This window comes from Panthera uncia, chromosome A2, assembly GCF_023721935.1.
Source record: "Panthera uncia isolate 11264 chromosome A2, Puncia_PCG_1.0, whole genome shotgun sequence".
Classification (NCBI taxonomy): domain Eukaryota; kingdom Metazoa; phylum Chordata; class Mammalia; order Carnivora; family Felidae; genus Panthera; species Panthera uncia.
The window spans coordinates 130,256,964-130,276,365 of NC_064816.1; the positions used below are offsets into that span (position 1 = coordinate 130,256,964).

A 19,402-nucleotide genomic window follows, 5' to 3' on the forward strand; every position below is an offset into this window, starting at 1 on the left:
CCCCCCCCCCCCCCCCCCCCCCACATAAGTGTAATAACACACTTCAGGTGTCCCGGTCCTATGTTAAGACAGCTCACTCCACTGAGGGCATGTGTAGGTGTGTGTACAGTCCCCACTGGGTTTGGTTTATTACTGCATTTAAGGTGTTCTGCCCAAAAAGGACAAAAGGAATTTTTGTTTAAACACAAGAAAGAGAGAGAAAAAGCCTAGCAAGATTGAACATTAGAGGCCTCAACTAGGGTTAGCTGTGGAAAAATTAAGTGGATTGATTGGCTAACCAAATAAAGATATAGTCATAGATTAGCATTTGGGAAACATAGCAAAATTGATAAGAAAGTTACAGTTGTATCGAAAGGATCAAAACAGGGAGGCAAGAAATGATAGAGACATGGTGTTAGGAATGGCATAACCATAAAAAAAAATCCCCTCAGGAATAACTGGAAATTTTGTTTGGAAATGAGTTACCCATATAATCAGATAACAATGGGGAGATTCTCTGAATTAACTGGGAAGGACAATGAGATCTGAAGAAATATGCAGTAACCTGGTGAGCTCCAAAATCTAGCAGAGTGGGAATGTTAGGGCAATGTAATTACCTCAGATTTTATTGGAATGAAGAGAGGAGATGAATATTTAGACATAAACCAGGATAGCAAGGCAGTCAGGGACCTCAAAGAAAGAGAAATTCTGCATTTGATCCTTACGGATAAATAGAAACCACTCCAAGGAAGTTACACTACTTACTATTAAGTTTTTGAAAAGAGAGTCCTACCATGCAGTTCTAGATGGGAACTGTGTGAGTGCTTCCTAGGCACAGGTGTCTTGGAGAATACCAAGCACCTTCAAGAGTGGGCGTACAGCTGGGTAATTTACCAAGAGTTTCATGTCCATCATTTCATGTACTCTTCCTGACAGCGTTCTGAGTTAGACCGGAGAGAGAGAGAGGTGGCCACCTCAGTTGTGTAAGAGAGGAACACGGCCACCGAGAGGAGTGGCTTATTGTAAGTCTCGCAGCCCCTGTTGGTGGAGCTAGGATGTAAACCCAGGTCTACTTTCTCTTCAGGCTTCTTTTCTATAATACCAGCTATGTAGCTTTTGCCTGAATAGATTAAGCATAAGAGGATCAGTTATCTCTGAGACATTTGCTTGGAAGCTTCAATTTACACCACAACTTATAGGTTCAGGAGTACTTACTCCTCTTCTAGTGTTTAGAAAGTTAATCATTCTATATAAAATTGTATTTTTGTTGTGGAATGTTGACTTAAATATTTTAAATGTAGAACGAGCCCAATTTTATAAAAAATAAATTCTACATATGAACAAAGGAAAGAGACTGGAAATAAATGCATCTTTAAGTGGACTTTAAGAGATTTTTTCCTTCATATTTGTATTTTTCCAGTCTTGTCAACATGCATATGTATTTTTCTACAAGCACATATATGTATGTTTCACTGCAAAGTTCTAGGTGGTTTTTTTTGTTTTTTTTTGTTTTTTTTTTTATGAACAAACCTCTAAATCTCTCATGGAATTTAGAAGAAAGAATTACCACTTTAACTTCAGACAGTCATGTGCAGTCTTTTGACAGTGCTTCCTGACCTGTGTCCATTCTGAGTTAAATTAAATGGAGGCATCAGAGTTTGGATTTTAAATCAGAGGACTTGGATTACAATTCCGACGTGGCTACCTGTAGTGGTATTTACTTAACACACCCAGTTTCTCAAAACTGTGAATCACAGATGATAGCGATTGCCCTCTCCCCACCCCAGGGTGTTGGGCTTCAAGGCAGTTGCTCTGGGGCAACTACAGTAGGTGAACCGCTCCGTCTCCCTCAGAGGTCCCTCAGACCGCCTGTGCCCGAGTGCAGGAGGCTGCACTTCCTCCAGTGCACCACGTGGTGGCGCCTTTTGACATCACCAGCCTCCTAGTTTAGGTTTTGTCCTTTACATCTTTTCTAGTTCATTCTGAAATTTAAGGCCATTCCCCAACTCCCTTTCAACTTCCCCTTTTCATTAGAAAGGGAATTCATGGAGGAAGGTAACAGTACCTAATTTCACCAGTTCCCATGTTAAGAATGAGTATTCTTTTAGTCAGTTGATCTTTTGGAGATTAAAAAACATTCTTCTGTCAAAAGTGTTGGTTTAGGAGTAGGGATGGAGATTATATTTTGCTTTGCGCTTTAATGAGTTTATTATGAGCGTTAGTCATCTTGTGGAATTAAGTGAATTTCCCACCAATCAGGCTGAAATAACTCACATTTTTGATAAAACCCCAAAGTCCAGCTGATGCATGGCAGAGATTGTTTGGGTTTGAAACATATGGTGGTTAAAAAAAAGCCTGAGTCCTCAACCACAAATACATCAGCATTTCAAAGGTTTCTAAAATGTTTGATTCATCACTATCCCAGCCCCTGAAATTGCACAATATGTTCCTCAAAGTCAAGATAATCAAGAAAGGGGAAAAGCTTTAATTTACAAGATTTAAAAATATGTTTCTTAGGTCATTACACAGCTGCCACCTTATCTGAATTACACTTATTTTAAACACTGTAGGTTCTGGTTATCCTCACACACAAACACACACACACATACACACACATTTCTGCAAGTCTGAGTTGAATATACAAAACGTATATAAATGAAGGATCTCATTTGAACTGGGTCTTATTTACAACAGTATTGCGCCTTATGGGGCCCTATTTTAAATGGCACATCTATGTTTTACCTATATTAAATACCGATGTGGCCTTATCTCCTTCCTACCTCGATCTTTACAACGCTCATTTTAGCTGTATTTATTTTACAAAGCAGGGTAGTCTGCTGACCGCAACTACGAACTTTAAGATTTAACTTTCTTAGTTCTATATATCAGAAGACAAGTATGCCATGGGGTAAATCACTTAGCCTTTCTTTGTTTCCGTTTTTTCCACTTGACCAAGTAAGACTCTTTATTTTCTTTTTGGAGATTTTTTTCTCCCCAAAGAATTCACTAAATAATGTATAAGATTTGAAGGTGGTGTTTTTGAGGGGGACTAAGGCAGAATATTTCCTTTGAGAGGAGAAAATGGCCCATTGTTGAAGCATAGGATGAAATTCTGATTCTAATTTATTCTCTTTGAACCTGATAGTAAATGCTGCTTGCTGTAAGATGTGGTCCTTGGGGCATTTCCTCTAACCAAACCTTTCCTCCAAAAGGCTGGCACCTTTTGGACTGCTAAAGAGAGATTTCCCCACCACTCAGCCCATAGAGCCAATGCTAAATTTTATAATTTGGGGAGAAAGTGATGGTCTGCTAAAGTTTCTGGTCGTAGTTAACTTACTCTCATAGCCAGTCTCCAGATGTCATGCAATGCCTCGTCACCTACTGCCCAGTAAGACCAGCTTGTCCCTTTCATTTATTCTATCTTGGCGATGGGCCATAATTTCAATCCGCCTGAGATTTTAAAAGGAAAACTGTGTCTCTTCCTGATTGTGCATTAGTTCACTTATTCCTTTATTCATTGAACATTTATTGAGTGCCTCCTTTGTGCCAGGCGTTGTGTTGGAGAGACCAGGATACATAAGACTCTTAAATGCTTTGAGAGAAACATTAATATGTGTGTGTGTGAATACACATATGCGTCTGCTCCTATATAGTCACATATACATCTAGAAACACACACACACACATATAACATACAGTGTGCACACAGGCAGTACTGTCATGGAAGTAGGAACAGAGTGTTCAGGTGTTGAGGGTCGCCAGCAAGTTAGTGAATCTCCTATAAAATTCCAGAATTTCTCTTCAGAATTGGACCGGTACATCATTTAATCAAGGGAGGGTGATTTTCCCAAGACCACATAACTAGTGAAAGAATGTGGATCAGAACCCAGGCTTTTTGACTTTAGAACTCTTTATTATTGTGCCCAAATGCCTCATAAAAGACACCTAGCCTTTATAGCCAGTTACCTACTTTACATTCAAAGGTGACAATGTAAAATTTGTATTTTGATGATAGTTCTCTGCTCTGTCGTTTGCACTTCTAGTTGTTTATAAACAAGCAGCATTTTTACTTATTAGCAAGAGTATGACCTGATAGAGAAAGTAGGAACTTTGGGTTTAGTAGAAAGAGAATGTGAAGAGAAACCTAACCTTTATTGGGCCATCGGACCCCATGTTGAGACACTTAGTTTCTTGAAGCCTCTCAGAGTCTGTAGTATTCTCATGTTTACAGACAGAGAGACTGGACACAGACTAATGACCCACCCAGTCTCATACAGTTGTTAGCTTGGTCAAGTTTAGCTCATCCTTACCTGTCACCTCCACGACTCCTTTATTAGATATGCACAGCATGGGGGCACCATCACAGGGAAACTTCCACGCTGATTTTCATGATTAGTGGATCATCTGTTTCCCGCCGCAGGCAGTGAGCTCCATCAATGCAGGGACAGTGTGTGGCTCACCTTTCTATCCCTGGCGCATGAGGAAGCACTCACATTTTAATAGGGTGGAGCTAGGATTCAAACTCACTTCTCACTACTACAAGTAATCTGTCTATATAAAGTTCTCTGAGATCCTCTTTGAAAAAGGCCAACATAGACAAAATATCCCATGTTATCTTCTATCCTTATCCATATAGTGGGTAAGATGAGAGGTCACTGGAAATCAATGGGAAAATTCGGAATTAGTTTGTTCATGCATCTATCCTTCTGTCCCCTCTTTGGTTCTGTTAATTTTTTTCTCCAGGATTAGTATAGGGTCTCTGGTGAGCACAACACTGAAAGGCATGGGGCTTAGAAAACGAGTCTGGTCAGGGAGAAAAGACAGCAGTGTAATGCCTCAGACTTTGCTGTGGGGGTCCTATGTGTTCATTAACTGGCTCCCCATTTCATTTTGTCTCTTCCTCAATGGCGCAACAGAAGTCAAGGTAGGAGAGGTGACGGCACATAGAGGAAAATGCAGACATGAAATGCCGTTCGTGTATTATGCATTAACCTGGAGTGGCCCAGCTTTTTTGTTTTGTTTTTAACCAAATACATGTACATTTTTAATTCCTCTGAAACATGTGTTTTTCCAGACAAAGATTTTTAGGAGCTTTGTAGTCACTTAGGAAATAGATAAAATTAATAAAATAGATGCCCTTTTTTTTTTTTTTTTTTAATTCCTCTTTCCACCATCAGATCAGCATGTAACTACTTGCACTTGCAAAATTTCTGGACATTCAGCTAAAGCCACGAGGTTCTTGTCTTCTCAGTGAGGGGATCCGGAGGTGGGAGGTGAGGCTTGTGGGGCTTCTGTAGTGCCTCTTGCTGCTCTCCCCAGACCTCCACTGCTTATCTCACACTCTCCTGGACCCTGCACAGCAGGGTGGCTGAGGGATAGAATTGCAAACAGAAATTGTATTTGCTTTTGTTTAGTGAAGCCAAAAAGCTTAATCTTATTTTCTGAACTCGATGTAAATGACAACTGACATGAGAACGAAATTTTTAGAGCGCCCCAAACATCTTTCAGTCGTGGAGGTTGCGAGGGAGGGAGCCGTGGGAGGGGGCGAGGTGGGGAGAACAGTGCAGGACGACTCTGTGTGTGTGTGTGTGTGTGTGTGTGTGTGTGTGTGTGTGTGTAAGTTGTATGTAACCACTCTCTCCACCCTCTCCAAAAAGACCAGAACTGATTAGAAGGAAAAGACTAACTTGATGCACAGAATCCTGTATGCACGCCAAACACTGCAGAAAAAAAGATCTGGCATCTGACTGAAAAGACACCAACCAACCATTTGATTTCTATGGTTGAACACTCTCAAGATCTTGCACTCCTATATTTCACTTAAAAAATTGCTCCCTGAAGTGCAGACTGACTTCAATTTTGAGTAAAATTTAGCATTCAAATTTATAGCCGCTTTGAAAAGTGAGGGTTTATTTACATCATGTGAACCTGAACAGATTCATAATTACAGCAGCCCTGTCGTGCATAGAGAATCTGGGGTAAAAAAAAATTCCACGTAGGTTTTTCCACATTTTTGGGATGCTTTCATAGCAGCCTTCATTTATGGGAAACGGTATTAAAATCCTGCCATACTGCAGTTTAAATTTAAACACACTGCTTCCCAGAAGAGATTTTAGCGTCCTGTTAAGGCACTGGTTTTGTTTTGTACTTTTTTTCCTCATCTTGCAAACCTAATGAGACATACTGGTTCCTCTGAGTGATGTCTGCGTGCTAACAACCTGTGCAGGGAGTGCCTCTTGTTAGTTGCAGTGAGCAGAAGCCATCTTTGTGTGAAAGAAAAGTCTGATTGAACTAGGGTGAGCCTTTCATTTTAAGAAGAGTTAAAGTCTGGGGTGTTTTTAATGTTTTAATCTCCGTTTAAGAGGTTTCTGTTACAAGAGGAAAATTGATAACATTTTTACCTCAGCAAACTGCCAGCACACTGGCTCTGCTCTAATCCCACGTTTCTAGTGATTTATATTCTCCATGGCAATGTGCTGTAACCTCAGAGTGATACCACTGTGGTGTAGATTGACTGCATTCCAAATGCTGGAATCACATACATAATGTTTTTACTTTTAAATAATATTCAGACACCAGAATAAATACCATATGTGCACTGATGCTGGTTACAATGGAACCTTGTCATTTCTTGTGAGGGAGAACATTCTTTGTTTCTGATTCCCATTTGAAATAAGTATGCAAAAGATAAATACGTACATTGATGGCATTTTGAGAAGGTGGAGGTAATTACACAGCTGAGGATGTAGCTACGATTCCTTGAAATGCAGCATTTAAGACTAAAAAGATTGTTGTGTTGCCCCTACCTACTCCTCTTTGATACACATGAAAGCAAGGATTGTTATGTGACCTTGCCAATGTAGGGTGTCGTTTTTATACTTTACATGTACAGCATGCTGTAGTTAAAGGACATCTGTTGAAGAAAAATTACTCTGTGAGCACTAAGTTCATAGCAACAGTGAGACTAACATGCTGATGACATCGTAACAGGGAGAGTAACACACGTGATAATGGAAAGGGATGGATTGATTGGAAAGCCATAATTCAGTGTGAGACCTCATGTTATCTGAAGCCACAAGAGCAGAATTTAGGTGGCCTGACATCATCAAAACACAGATAATCAATCTCTCCAGATCCATTTTTCCCCCCACATGGTATTGAAGATTCAAAAGTTTCATTTAAAGTTTAGAAATACCTCCCAAGTCATGCAATTTTAGGTTTGCACTTTTGTCCATCTTGGTTGGAATTCTCATCCACCTAGACATGTTTTTTAAATAGACATGGTAGAATGCCTTTCATATTTGTACATCTATAACAAGCTTCAGCTAGTCAATCCACATTTGCTTCTTGGGGAAGCATTTCAATCCAGGTTTGTGTTATTACCATCAGTTGAGCTATATTGAATTAGTGCTTGTGACATTTTAATAATACTTTGTAGATGAGGAAATCCTGGGCATTGAGCTGATGGCTTCCCTACTCCCCTGCACCCTATCCCCACCCAGTTTTGTGAGGTTTGCCCAGAATATATAGTGTGAGATAAATGTGTGAGTCATACATCATAATGCATCTCTGACAGCTTATCTGGCATATAACTCAGAGTTTGGGTAACTCTTGCATCCTTTCTGGGAGTTACTTGTAGAACTGTTTACCATTATAAAAATGCTTGAAAAGCCCCTTTTTGAAATCGAGAAGTTATGAGACAAATATTGAACCTCTAACATACTGTCTCTCATTTTCAGCTTTTCGGATGATCCCTTATCCCTTGGAAAAGGGACATCTGTTTTATCCTTACCCAATCTGTACAGAAACAGCAGATCGAGAGCTGCTTCCATGTAAGTCTCACTTCTGTATTCCTCTCCTCAGCCAGTGAGGGTGGTGTGCACGAATGTGGGGATGGGAAGAGGTGGGAATGATAAATGTTTACAGTGTTCCTTGTCTTTTATTACTCTTCTCCCAAGCCCTGTCCTTACTGGATAGCATATGCATTAAAATGAGTTATGTGTGTGGGTTTGGCATCCTGCTCCTCCAAGTCCCTCCAGATTCATCAAAGGGAAAGACCTCCAAGGACTTAAATTTAAATGAAGAGCTATCATGTACCAGTTGGCCTGAGCACAGAGACCCCTAGTTCCAGGCTGATGTGCACAGGCTGGTCCACTGTGCCTGGTGCCCCCTTGCGTGGCCCAGCTGGTCAAATGCAGTCTGCACAGAGTGGAGTTTGAAGAGGAAGCACTGACTTCAGAGGGTGCTGCACATGAGTCACGGATGAGTGGGCAGCGCCAGGATGCTGGCATCCTTGCCAGAGGCAGAGTCGTGGGGCAGGGCGGGCATGCTGTCTGTGGTGATGCAATGCTCTTGGCCAGAGGGATTTCCCATGAGCAGCTCGTGGATGCACGTAGTGGGTTGGCATGACATGTGCAGAGCACACGTGCAGCCTCAGCACTGTATGCAGCAAGAAGAGGGGGAACCCTGCCCTCAAGAACCTTACAAGCTGGCAGTCTCTTGGTCCACACCGCACGTGGGAAGAATGATTTGGTTTACTGTAATACGACATTGTTTTGACAAGTCCTGCTAAATAGCTATTATCAAATCATACTGTATTTGGGGATCCTGTCCAGGCTCTTCGTGTGGCCCTGACTTAGGACATATTTTCCTCCCTCAGATAATAAGCTCCAAATTTTGGCTATTCTCTCTCCCTTGTCCTCTCTCCTACCACTGCCTCTCTTTGACCCACCCCAGTTATAGCCTATCTCAGAGCCCAGGGGAGTAGTGTAAGTTTGGAGCCCTAGGTGCTCCAATAATACATTGTGCAATGCCAATGTTATTGAGCCTATCATAAATCCCCAACATGGTGGGGTCTGGGTGCAAAACGAATTGGTCTCTTAGACTGAAGCAGCGAGAGGTGGCTCACCTGTTTCCTTGCTGGCCCGAGGCAATGTCATGTTTGTTCCTTATGGAGCCGGGAAAGTTCAGTGATGCGTTGCTCCTTGCCCGAGTTTTATTGTGAAAATGCCTCACACTACATTAGATTCTATTTCAGAAATTTCTGTTATGTGTGCCCACACTTTACCTTTGGACTGTCCTTCAGGGAGACCCTTGTTAAAATTTCCATTTCTAGTAAGAATGGCAGTTTTCTGAAAAGCACAGTTTTAAAATGTTTTCTTTGAATCCAATTAAGTTTCCATGGGACTAGATTCACTATTAGAACGAGATTATAGCTCTTAAAAGGAACTTCATAGGAGTAATCTTTATGAACCTGAAATAGAAAGTTATGACTCTCATTTCTTGAACTGAATGCAGTTGCCCAAAATCTGATCTCCCCTCAAAATCTTTCGGGGGTTGGGTGTTGACAGCAAGGATGGTGTGGATACAAAGAGGGCCGATTGTTTTAAATGCTACCCACGTTTTGCACTTTAAAAGTACCCTTGTTGGACATTAGGCCCCAAACGTGCTTGTACCTTCTTTCGAATCCCAGCAGGTAGATGGCCCGGATTCAGGTGTGCACACTTCTTTGTGCCCTGTCCCTCCCTGCTGTCTCCACCCTCACTTTCAGGCCAAGCGGGTTATAGTTTAGGGCTGTAAGTAATGAGAGCTGAACAGTCGCAGAAAGGCCTTCAGATCTTGGATTTCCTGAAGAACGTGGAGCACTTGGACCGTCTCGGTTCCGTGGCAGTACTGCTCACAGGCAGTTTTACAGCCCCCTCAGCCAGGGCGCCTGCAGCTGGGGCCCCTCTCTCTGCACAGGCCAGCCTTACCTCCCCTGGAGGGCACCCCCAGCGCCCAGGCTGCTCGCAGCCACATGGTGAGCAGAAAGCAGGGGGTCCGTTCCCTTGGCATTGGCACCACCTGTTCTTTGGTTTTCCCAAACCCAACATTTGAAACTTTGAAGTTATGGAAGGGGCTCTAAAGAGCACCAGTTTGTTTTGTTTTGTTTTGTTTTGTTTTTGTTTTTTGGTTGTTTGGTTGTTTTTTTGTTTTTGTTTTTGTTTTGTTTTGGTTTGGGTTTTTTTTTTGGTGATTGTTGGAAGTGTATTTATCATTACGGTTCTCCTACGATTGTGCCGGATGACCCCTGCAGCCTTGATTTCCAACCTTTGCAGATTGAATTGGCCACCATGTGAGGTCCTTGCTGAATGTCTATCAGGGTGGCTCCCTCCACCGACAGACTTAGAGTGTGCCAGGAAAAAATACAAGATAAACTAATATCGCCTCATTATAATGACTAAAATATTACAGGAAGGTCAAAATCTAGAGAGATTTTTTTTTTTCCCAGTAGACTTAGTTTTGGGTTTTCCGGGTTTTGTCCAATGAACATGTATTTTATAATGTGAATAAGGTTTTGTTTTATTTGTGTTTCCTTTTGAGAAAGTAATACTATGTATTAGGTGTAGAGTGTGTTACTGTTCCTGCCCCAAAATATGTAACATCCTCAAATTAGCCCTATCATGCCTCCCAAGTAGAGCGCTCAAGGTTGAACATGGACTTGGGAGAAGCAGATAGGCAAGCCAGAGGCTGGCTCAGATGTTGGCTCTGGTTCATTCAAGTACCCTGCCCTTTTCATTTCCAAGAGGCTTCAGCCACAGCTCTGAAGAGTCAGTCCCACGTACAGAAATTCCCTGAGGATGCATTTCACTATGGCACTCATGTTTCTGTCTGCATTTCTCCACAGCTTTCCATGAAGTCTCAGTTTACCCAAAGAAGGAGCTTCCCTTCTTCATCCTCTTCACTGCCGGATTGTGTTCCTTCACAGCCATGCTGGCCCTCTTGACACATCAGTTCCCGGAACTCATGGGGGTCTTTGCAAAAGCTGTGAGTATTTGCCAAGAGGGGGGCCTGAGGGAAGGGACATGGGAAGCCAAGGGAAGCCAAGGGAAGGAGAAGAGACATGAAGGAGTGTTGTGTAGAAATGGATTTACCTGTATTGATTTTTTGCTCACTGTTTAATTTTCATCTTCATCAGTAGAATCAAAAGGTTGAGGGTCAAATGAGAAAAGTGTAGGTTGTTTGTAAATGCATGCCTTGCCTCATTTCACAAAAAAATTACCAGATTTCAAAAAAAGCATGAAGCCTAAAAGGATTAAATAAATAATTAAGGGAATCCTAGTAAATGAGAAAATGTATGGGAAATTACTCAGTTTCACATAAGTTGAATGACATTATTTCTAATCTTTAGATATTGTGAGTCTTTCCTTCAATAAACATGAGATTTACATTTTCAAAGATGATTTCAATAAATATTTTGATGGGTACAAACTGTTGGCCTGTTGGGGGAATGAGCTGAGAACGTGTGAAGGGCTCGTAATTAAAAAGTATATTAAGAACTTGTATTAAGAAATATACAGACGCGACATTTAGAATATGGAAATCCAGGGGCGCCTGGGTGGCGCAGTCGGTTAAGCGTTCGACTTCAGCCAGGTCACGATCTCGCGGTCCGTGAGTTCGAGCCCCGTGTCAGGCTCTGGACTGATGGCTCGGAGCCTGGAGCCTGTTTCCAATTCTGTGTCTCCCTCTCTCTCTGCCCCTCCCCCGTTCATGCTCTGTCTCTCTCTGTCCCAAAAATAAATAAAAAAAAAACGTTGAAAAAAAAAATTAAAAAAAAAAAAAAAAAAGAATATGGAAATCCAGTAAGAGTCTTTAAGTAGGACTGTGGAGAGGAGCTTTAATAATAAGAAAATCCATCTGCATTGACAATCAAGAGCCATTGTTTCCTTGTTGAAAACCAACCATTTTTTTAACGTTTATTTTTGAGAGAGAGAGAGAGACACAGAGTGCAAGCGGGGGAGGGGCAGAGAGAGAGGGAGACAGAATCCGAAGCAGGCTCCAGGTTCTGAGCTGTCAGCGGGGCTCGAACTCACAAACCGTGAGATCGTGACCTGAGCCGAAGCCGGCTGTTTAACCGGAGCCACGAAGGCTCCCCGAAAACCAACCATTTTAACCTTCACATGCAGTGAGGATAAGTGTAATAAGGATTTTGCCACAGATGGGTTTCAAACAGAAGGAATAAGGAAAAGAGTATCAATGCTTTTTCCTGGAACTCCATTCTGATTTCAAGGCGAGTGGAGTCAGAAAGGATGATTTCTAACTTGGCTGGGTGATTTAATCCCTTTCCAGATGATTGACATTTTCTGCTCGGCAGAGTTCAGGGACTGGAATTGCAAGAGCATTTTCATGCGTGTTGAAGATGAACTGGAAATTCCACCGGCACCTCAATCTCAACATTTCCAAAACTGAACTCATCACCCTCTTCCCCCACCACCAAAACCACCCCTCCTCCTGTATTCCTGACCTCTGCCATTGCCTCTGCCATCCACCCAGTTACTCAAGCCAGAAGCGCCGCAGCCCTCCCAGGCTCCTCTCTCACTCTCCACACCCTACCTGTCTCAGCTCCCAGTCTGTCGGATCTAACCTCCAATGCTACTAGGCGTTCAGTAAATGTAATTCATCCCTTCTTAGCCCCTTCTTTCCCCATAGCATCTCTCTCAGTTTAGGTCTTGTTATTTCTTGCTTGGACTCCTCTGCCAGAGTCTTAACTGGTCTCCTTGCTTCCGGTTCCATCCCCTGCCAGTCCTTCTCTCGTACTGACACAAGAATGATCTTTCTAAATTGCAAGTCTGAGCATGTCACTTCCCTGCTTGAATTTCTCCAAAGGTTTCCCACCAACTTCAGAATAAGTCCCAGATCTTTAGCAAGGCATGCAAGGTCCTTTACAGTCATGCCTTGCTTGCCTCTTCGGCCTCATCTCTCCCACCTCTTGCATAGACATTGCTGTTAGACCATAGTGACTCACCACTCCCAGATGCACAGGCTCTTGTACACCTCAGTGCCTTTGCACGTGCCTTTTGCTCTGCATGGAATGCCCTTCCCCATCACCACCTTGGCTTGTCCACTCTACTAACTCCTCTTCACTCTTTTACACTCAGCTTTCTTTCTAAGTTTCTCCCAAGCTGAGTTAGAGGTCTTTCCTCCGTGATCCCACAGTATTCTATGAATACCTATATTATCACACTTATTGTACTATAATTGTTAAAAACTTGTCCGTCCCCCTTTTAGAATGTGAGCTCCTTGAGAGCAGGACTGTGTCTTCCTCATCTCTGTATCCCCAAAGCTTTGCACAGTGCCTTGCACGTAGTAGGTTTTCAATAAATGATTATTAAATAAATAAATGGTAGTGGTTTCTGCAGAAAGAATCACTGTAAAAATCAGATACAGTTTAGCATTTCTCCTCTTCTTTTGTAATTATAATCATGGACTCTTAGAGTTGAAAGGGACCTTAAACTGCCTTCAAGAGTAATGGGATGGAGGTCATTTAGACTCTTCTTGAATGCTCTCAGTGATGGGGAACTTGCCTACTTAACATCAAAGCCCATTTCATTGTTGGATCACTCAGAAGTCTTCTTTATATAAAATATGCCTTCCTCTAATATCCACCTGTTGTTCCTATCTACCCTCCAAAACTATACTCAACAAGTCTCCTTCTTGCAAATTCTTATGGCAGCTAATACATTCGTGGCGACCTCTGACCTCTGACTCTTGGTAAAACATCACAAATTTCCTTAAGTCTTCTGTATATAACATGATTTTTAAACCCAGAACGCCCCATGTTGGATGTTCCCTAGTTTATGGACCTCCACTATTCATTATTATACTCCCAAGCCAACCTCTGAGTAAAAATAGTTGCCAAAATTCTGAATAGACTAGAGTTTAACTTAGCAAAATTTAAAGTAGGAATATATTTACAATAGTAGACAGTTATATTTCCTCCTTTTATGTTCCTCTCTTAAACATTTTTTAGAGCATTTTTGTAAAAATATGTCATTGTTCCAGTATTTTTCAGTAAACAAATAGCAGTTGGTGGGATTTTGGATCAGAATAGAGATTTTCACCCTCTAGTGTGAAAAAAAATTCACTTGGCCCCACCACCAGAAACTCAGAATATTGAGTGCTAGCACCCAGAAGTCTGTGTTTTTAACAAGGATTCCAGCAGATTCTGAGTGAGGTGTTGAGCACCATACCTGCTTCTAGGAACACTGGTCTCTAGCAAGCTGAACATCTGAGCAGCCACTCACAAGTACGTGGTGCTGTGCCAGTGCCACTGGGGGGAAAGCTTTCGAAGGTGACAGATGTTTCGCCCTGGCTGTACCTTGGAATCACCTGGGGAGCTTACAAGTGACTAATGCCTGCCTCCTGACTTCACTGGCCTGGGGTGCAGCATGGGCATCTTAAGTTTTCAGATGCTTCCCCGGCGATTCAGGTGTGCAGCCAGGGCCGAGACCACCATATTGAATGAAATGACTAATGGCCTGAAACTGCATTAACCAGGGAAGGGTCTGGGGGAGTAGAGGATAGTAAATAGAATACAACTAAGTGTCCCTAGAAAAGGCTCTACTGGCTCCAGAATATCAGTGATGTGTTCATTATGGATCATTTAATGTTTCCAAAGCTCTGGTTTTGAGTCTAGATCAGATGATTGAATAAAATATCATTTTGCCTTATGGTCCTCCTATTTTATACTCTACCGAGGTGCAGTAGTTTGGTCAGCTACTCATAATAACCAAATATAGTTTAGATAAATTTGCTTTTAAACCTCTGCCTGGAAGATCACATTCATCTTGCCCTTCCTGAAGGTTTAACAGTTTCCAAAATGTTTAGAGAGACTTTGTGGGGAAGGAAGATGGATGGCCTGAAGGAGACAGGCACCGTCCCTCTCCCCCGACCTTGTCCCCAGAGTCTTCCCCCATGTTTTCACCCTCCTCACTGCTGCAGGCCTCTCATGAAGCCCCCTGCACGTTATCGCAGTCGCCCTATAGGCTTCCCACAACCATTTGCAGCTTGTGAAAATGACTTTCTCAGCCCTCGCCTGAGATAATATCCCTGGGATAATGACTTTTAGTAGATGCAGAGAGATTGCACTGGCACCCCCCAGGCTACATGCAGCTTGGGAACTCTCCAGTGTGTTTATATGTTGATATGCAGCCAGTAAAGAAGCCCACAGCAAAGTGGGAGCCACTGGAAAATAGTAAAACGAACGGCTTCAACTGGCTTTCCCCCCTAATCTAATCTACCTCAATGACTTAAGACTAACTCTTCCTAGAATGTTTGGTTACTAAGATAAGGTTGCTCATATAAATAAGTTATCGTTCCAAACCCAGCCCCTCATAGAATGTGGGAAGGTCAGCATTTTGACCCTGTCTGCTTTGAAGGGCTCTGTCTTTCCTCCTCTGATCTCTCTCCTTCACTGAGACTGAGCCCCCTGACTTCTGACTCTCATCTTCACTTATAGGCCTTGACCTCTTTGAAGTCTGATATTGATTACAGTGAAATGTCAATTGTCTGATTGCATAGGGCACCTGGAACTTATTCAGATAAGCAGAGGCATTTTGAATGTTAACGAAGCATGTTGGGAGCCATGACCTTCTTCTAAATAATGGTGTTTTGGGAAAAGGAGGATCAGGCGATTGAAGTGTCACTCTCTCTTTTTTATTAGTTCAGTTGCCTTTTCTCACCATAAGACACTGATTGAATCACAGTGCGTTTTGGACCATGTATCTCTGCCCTCTGGACAGAAGTTTTGGATGTTGAGATAGACGAGCTGTTCCAGGGGTGCCTGGTGTTGCTCATTCAGACTAAACTTTTCAGGCCATAAATTTCCCGAGTCTGTAAGTGAAACTGCCGTTTCTCCATGCATTGGTTGAGTCTCTGGCCAAAAAGTATTGTCTGATTTTCAAACATGCAAACAAGTATAAATGAACATCCAAAGCAAGGCATGTTCCCCCAAACTTGTTTTTTATACCTCCTGATGAAAGCCACTAACCTTTATCTGGTTACTGAATGAGAGGGCTTATCAGCTTCAGACGCCTCATTACCTTGTATGCTTCTTCCCTGTGGGAGAGGGATGGGGAAGAGGATGCAGGGAGGGGTGCTGAGGAGGGAGGTAGCTTAGTAATAAAAGGTGCACATCCCCACTTGGGTGCTGCGAGAGAATTAGGATCTTTATGAAAAGGTTCTGGGGATTCTTTTCTCAATTCTCCCAAGAACAGACCACTCTAGATATGAGGGAGAGCAGTAAATCATCACATATACTGGAGGTGGTAGGACTTCATTTCTCTTGAGGAACCTTATTGAGAAGTACAGGTGAAGTTCAAGGAGTCAGGGCCCACTGTGTCTTTACTGTGCAGTGTGGGAAGAGGGGCAGTTACAGACATCAAACAGAGTGGGAGATTCCCCTCTTGATTTCCAGAGGCCCCACTTTTGTTCTTTTTATGCAAGTCAGGTCAGCGCCCAAAACAAAGCAAACAAACAGGCCTTATTTTGAAGCAACTTTGTAACGACCTCTTCATTTGCTCCGCTACCCAAGCTGAGGCTCCTTGGTGTCCCACATTTAGTGCGTGAAATTGCCCAGAATACAGACCATGAGCGATGCCTTTCATCTAACCACAGTAGCTCATGCTAGTATTCAGTAGTTCCTCACCCACTCCATCACAACTTCGGTGGTTCTAAATCTTTTTTAGGTCAAGTCTTTAGGAGATGATAACTTCACCAGCAATATCACTTGTTTGGTGAGCCCCAACTAACAACCCCTGTCAGCATCTCTGGTTTACCCAGACTACGTCAGCACCTGGCTCCTCTTTATGGAACTAGGATTATAGGCAGATGCTGTGTTTTATGGAGCCTTAGTGGTCTCAGATTACAAACAAACAAAATCTCAAAACTAGGATTTTAATAAACAAACAATCTTCTCATTACTAGGATTTTACAAACTCTGTCATCAGCAGCTTGGGTAGTAATTACTCATTCCTGGGCCACAGGGAGAGCATCCCACATGGTTCTGTGCATGTAACAAAGGACAGTTTCAGAAGGTTACCAGAAATTGCCATATATCTAAGACCCACTTGATGAAAGAGCCATCCACATTTGCTCAAGTGCTAACATGGCTGCCTATTTCTTAACTCCAAACCCAAGGTGGCATTCAAGGCCCTCCCCAGAGTTCTTCTGGTCACTTTTAAACTCTGCACTATTGAGCTAAGCTGAATTATTTATCCTCTTCTGAGCATACCAGTTACTTTCCCATTTCTGTTCCAGCTGCTCATTGAACCTGGAGGCATCACCTGCTTGTATTTCTCTCCTTGCCATCCTTGCCCCATCTGCATCTCTGACATCCCAGCCATCCGTTGTGGTCTATTTCAGTTGCTCCATTTTAAGTTTTTCCTGATTCTTTCAATCCGAATGGATTCTCTCCCTTTTCTGAACCCTCTTGATGCTTTTATCTTCCGTCTTCCATTCTATGATGGTCTATCTGGTACTATTACTTTGTTGTGTAAAGATCTCTGTGGCCACCTATCCCTCCCCCACAACCCTAGGCTTTGAGCTCCCTGATAATGGGAGTTTGTGCCCAGACTCCTTTATATTTCATCCAGCACTTAGGTGCCTTACTGAGTAAATACATCTAATTGATGTAAAAGACACAGCATGGGGAAAGATTCCAAATCTTACACTATCTTGAGTTTCCTCACTCTAATGTCACACTTAACGGTCCAGCTATAATGTGTCACAGACCTTCCCAAGTAGTATTCTACTGCTTCTTAAAAACAATTAGAAAAAAGGAAAGATTCTGAGGTCAAGTGAATTTTGGAAACTTGCCTGCCATACCCCTTATTGAAGATCTGAAATCATAGAACATATGGCCAGTGGAGAAGCCTGTTTTACTTCATTAAATATACTACTACTTTGACCTCAGAACCATGTTCCCCCTCTGCATGTGTATTTACATACTACCCTTGGTGGTGTAGACTGTGCTCTGCTGAGGATAAGGGATTAGGACAAAGAACACCACAGTGTAAGAACCAGGTATTGAACCCTAACGAGATAACACCTTGGTTCTAAACAGATGGAGAGCATGGAAACCACCCAGACACCTCTGTCTCATATGGGGCTCTGTTAGGGGACCTCTTCTGCCAGATGCTGAATGGTTTGCAGAATGAAGCTGATTCTTCACAAGAACATAATCAGAACAAATTTGAGGTTATGTTAAATGAGTCTCAGGCAAGGCACTTGGCTTTCTTAAAAGGCACTGTTAATGAGCATTATTCTCTACATGAAAAGCAGAAAGGAGTTTAGAAACCAAATGAGAGAGCTCCCAAACATCTCCTCAGACAGCACTTCTTCAACAAGGACATGTCATCCATGGACTGGCCAGTTTGCTGCCCTCCCCCAGGCTCCCATGGTGCACTCCACTAAGCAGGTAGTTCAGAAATGAGCATGGGCTACAGAGGTGTTTCGGAGACAATAGGATCCCAAAGCAATTTACAGCCATGTATCAAACTCGCCTTTTTGAAATTGCCTTGTCCACTTAAAGTGGGTTCTGTACCCAGCTAGGCAGGCAGGTGATCTAAGATGTCACCATCTTTTAACTCCTCAGCCTACTTGTCACCCAACTGTCAGTCCCTTTTAATGGCACCTGTAGGGGCAGCGCAGATCCTGAAGACGAATTGCAAGGACTGGGGACTGTGGGTCTGCTGTCAGGAGTGAAGGGGGCAGCAGCAGACCCTTCTCCTCCTTACCTATCAGAGCTGGGGGTGGGGGCTGGAACTCAGGTGTGGTCATCAACTATGTTTCCCATAAACATAAAGATAAAATTGTAGCCTTTGAGACTTACATGATACCGAGACTGAAGATGCAAGTGTAGGTTGGAGAGGTTCATTTTATAGCCTTGAACGAGATCTCTCCTGACTCTCTGCCTTTCTGGTTTCTTTGCAGTTCCTCAGCACTTTGTTTGCCCCCCTAAACTTTGTCATGGAGAAAGTGGAAAGCATCCTCCCATCCAGCCTGTGGCACCAGCTGACGCGGATCTAGGGAAGCCCACCCGTCCTTCCCCTCACCTCACCCAGCGGGCTGCCACTGTCTCTTTGTGCCAACTCCTCGTGGACCGCAAGAAAGCATGACTTTGAAAAAGGGAAGCCATTCCGAGATTTTAAATCATTCATGGACTGTCTGTTCCATATTAAAAGCTGTTTTTGTTGTACAAAATTCATTGATGTTCAGTTCTATTATATTTTGCCTTCAGAAAAGAAAAAAAAATCAAAAATAAACTTTTGTGTATTGCAGCAACCAGTTGTGTCTTCCGGTGTCTTCCAACCTTAAAAGTGTTGGTGTCCCAAATAAACTTATGTGTTTACATTTCATTTACTAAGGACCCAGATCTTCTGAATGTCCCACAATGGTTTTCTTTGCTAATGGAACTCATCCCGGGAGGCCCTTAGTACTCCTACATACAGTCGGTGGTTTGGAAAATGGAATGTCTTCGGCAAAAATGTACCATCTTTTTCAGCCCCAAACTGTCGTTCCTCGTAGGTCACATGCACAAAACCAGCTTCCACAATGACTGACGGGCAGCATGAATGAAATGAGACACATGTGCCATGACAAGTTG

At 42.7% G+C, this 19,402-nt stretch overlaps 1 protein-coding gene across 5 annotated transcripts in view; it reads left to right on the top strand.

The window, feature by feature from the left end:
* ST7 (suppression of tumorigenicity 7) overlaps window positions 1-19,099 on the top strand; it is a 267,667-nt gene extending 248,568 nt beyond the window's left edge. For 3 of the 5 annotated variants that reach the window (XM_049642970.1, XM_049642973.1, XM_049642972.1), the window contains 3 exons: window positions 7,719-7,811; window positions 10,646-10,785; window positions 12,088-16,817. In XM_049642970.1, the coding sequence (XP_049498927.1) occupies window positions 7,719-7,811; window positions 10,646-10,785; window positions 12,088-12,207 (353 nt within the window). In that variant the 3' untranslated portion in view covers window positions 12,208-16,817. Of the gene's footprint in view, window positions 1-7,718; window positions 7,812-10,645; window positions 10,786-12,087; window positions 16,818-18,729 lie in introns of those variants that run through there. The other 2 variants (XM_049642971.1, XM_049642974.1) reach the window with 2 other exon arrangements.
* The last annotated feature ends 303 nt before the right edge of the window (window positions 19,100-19,402 follow it).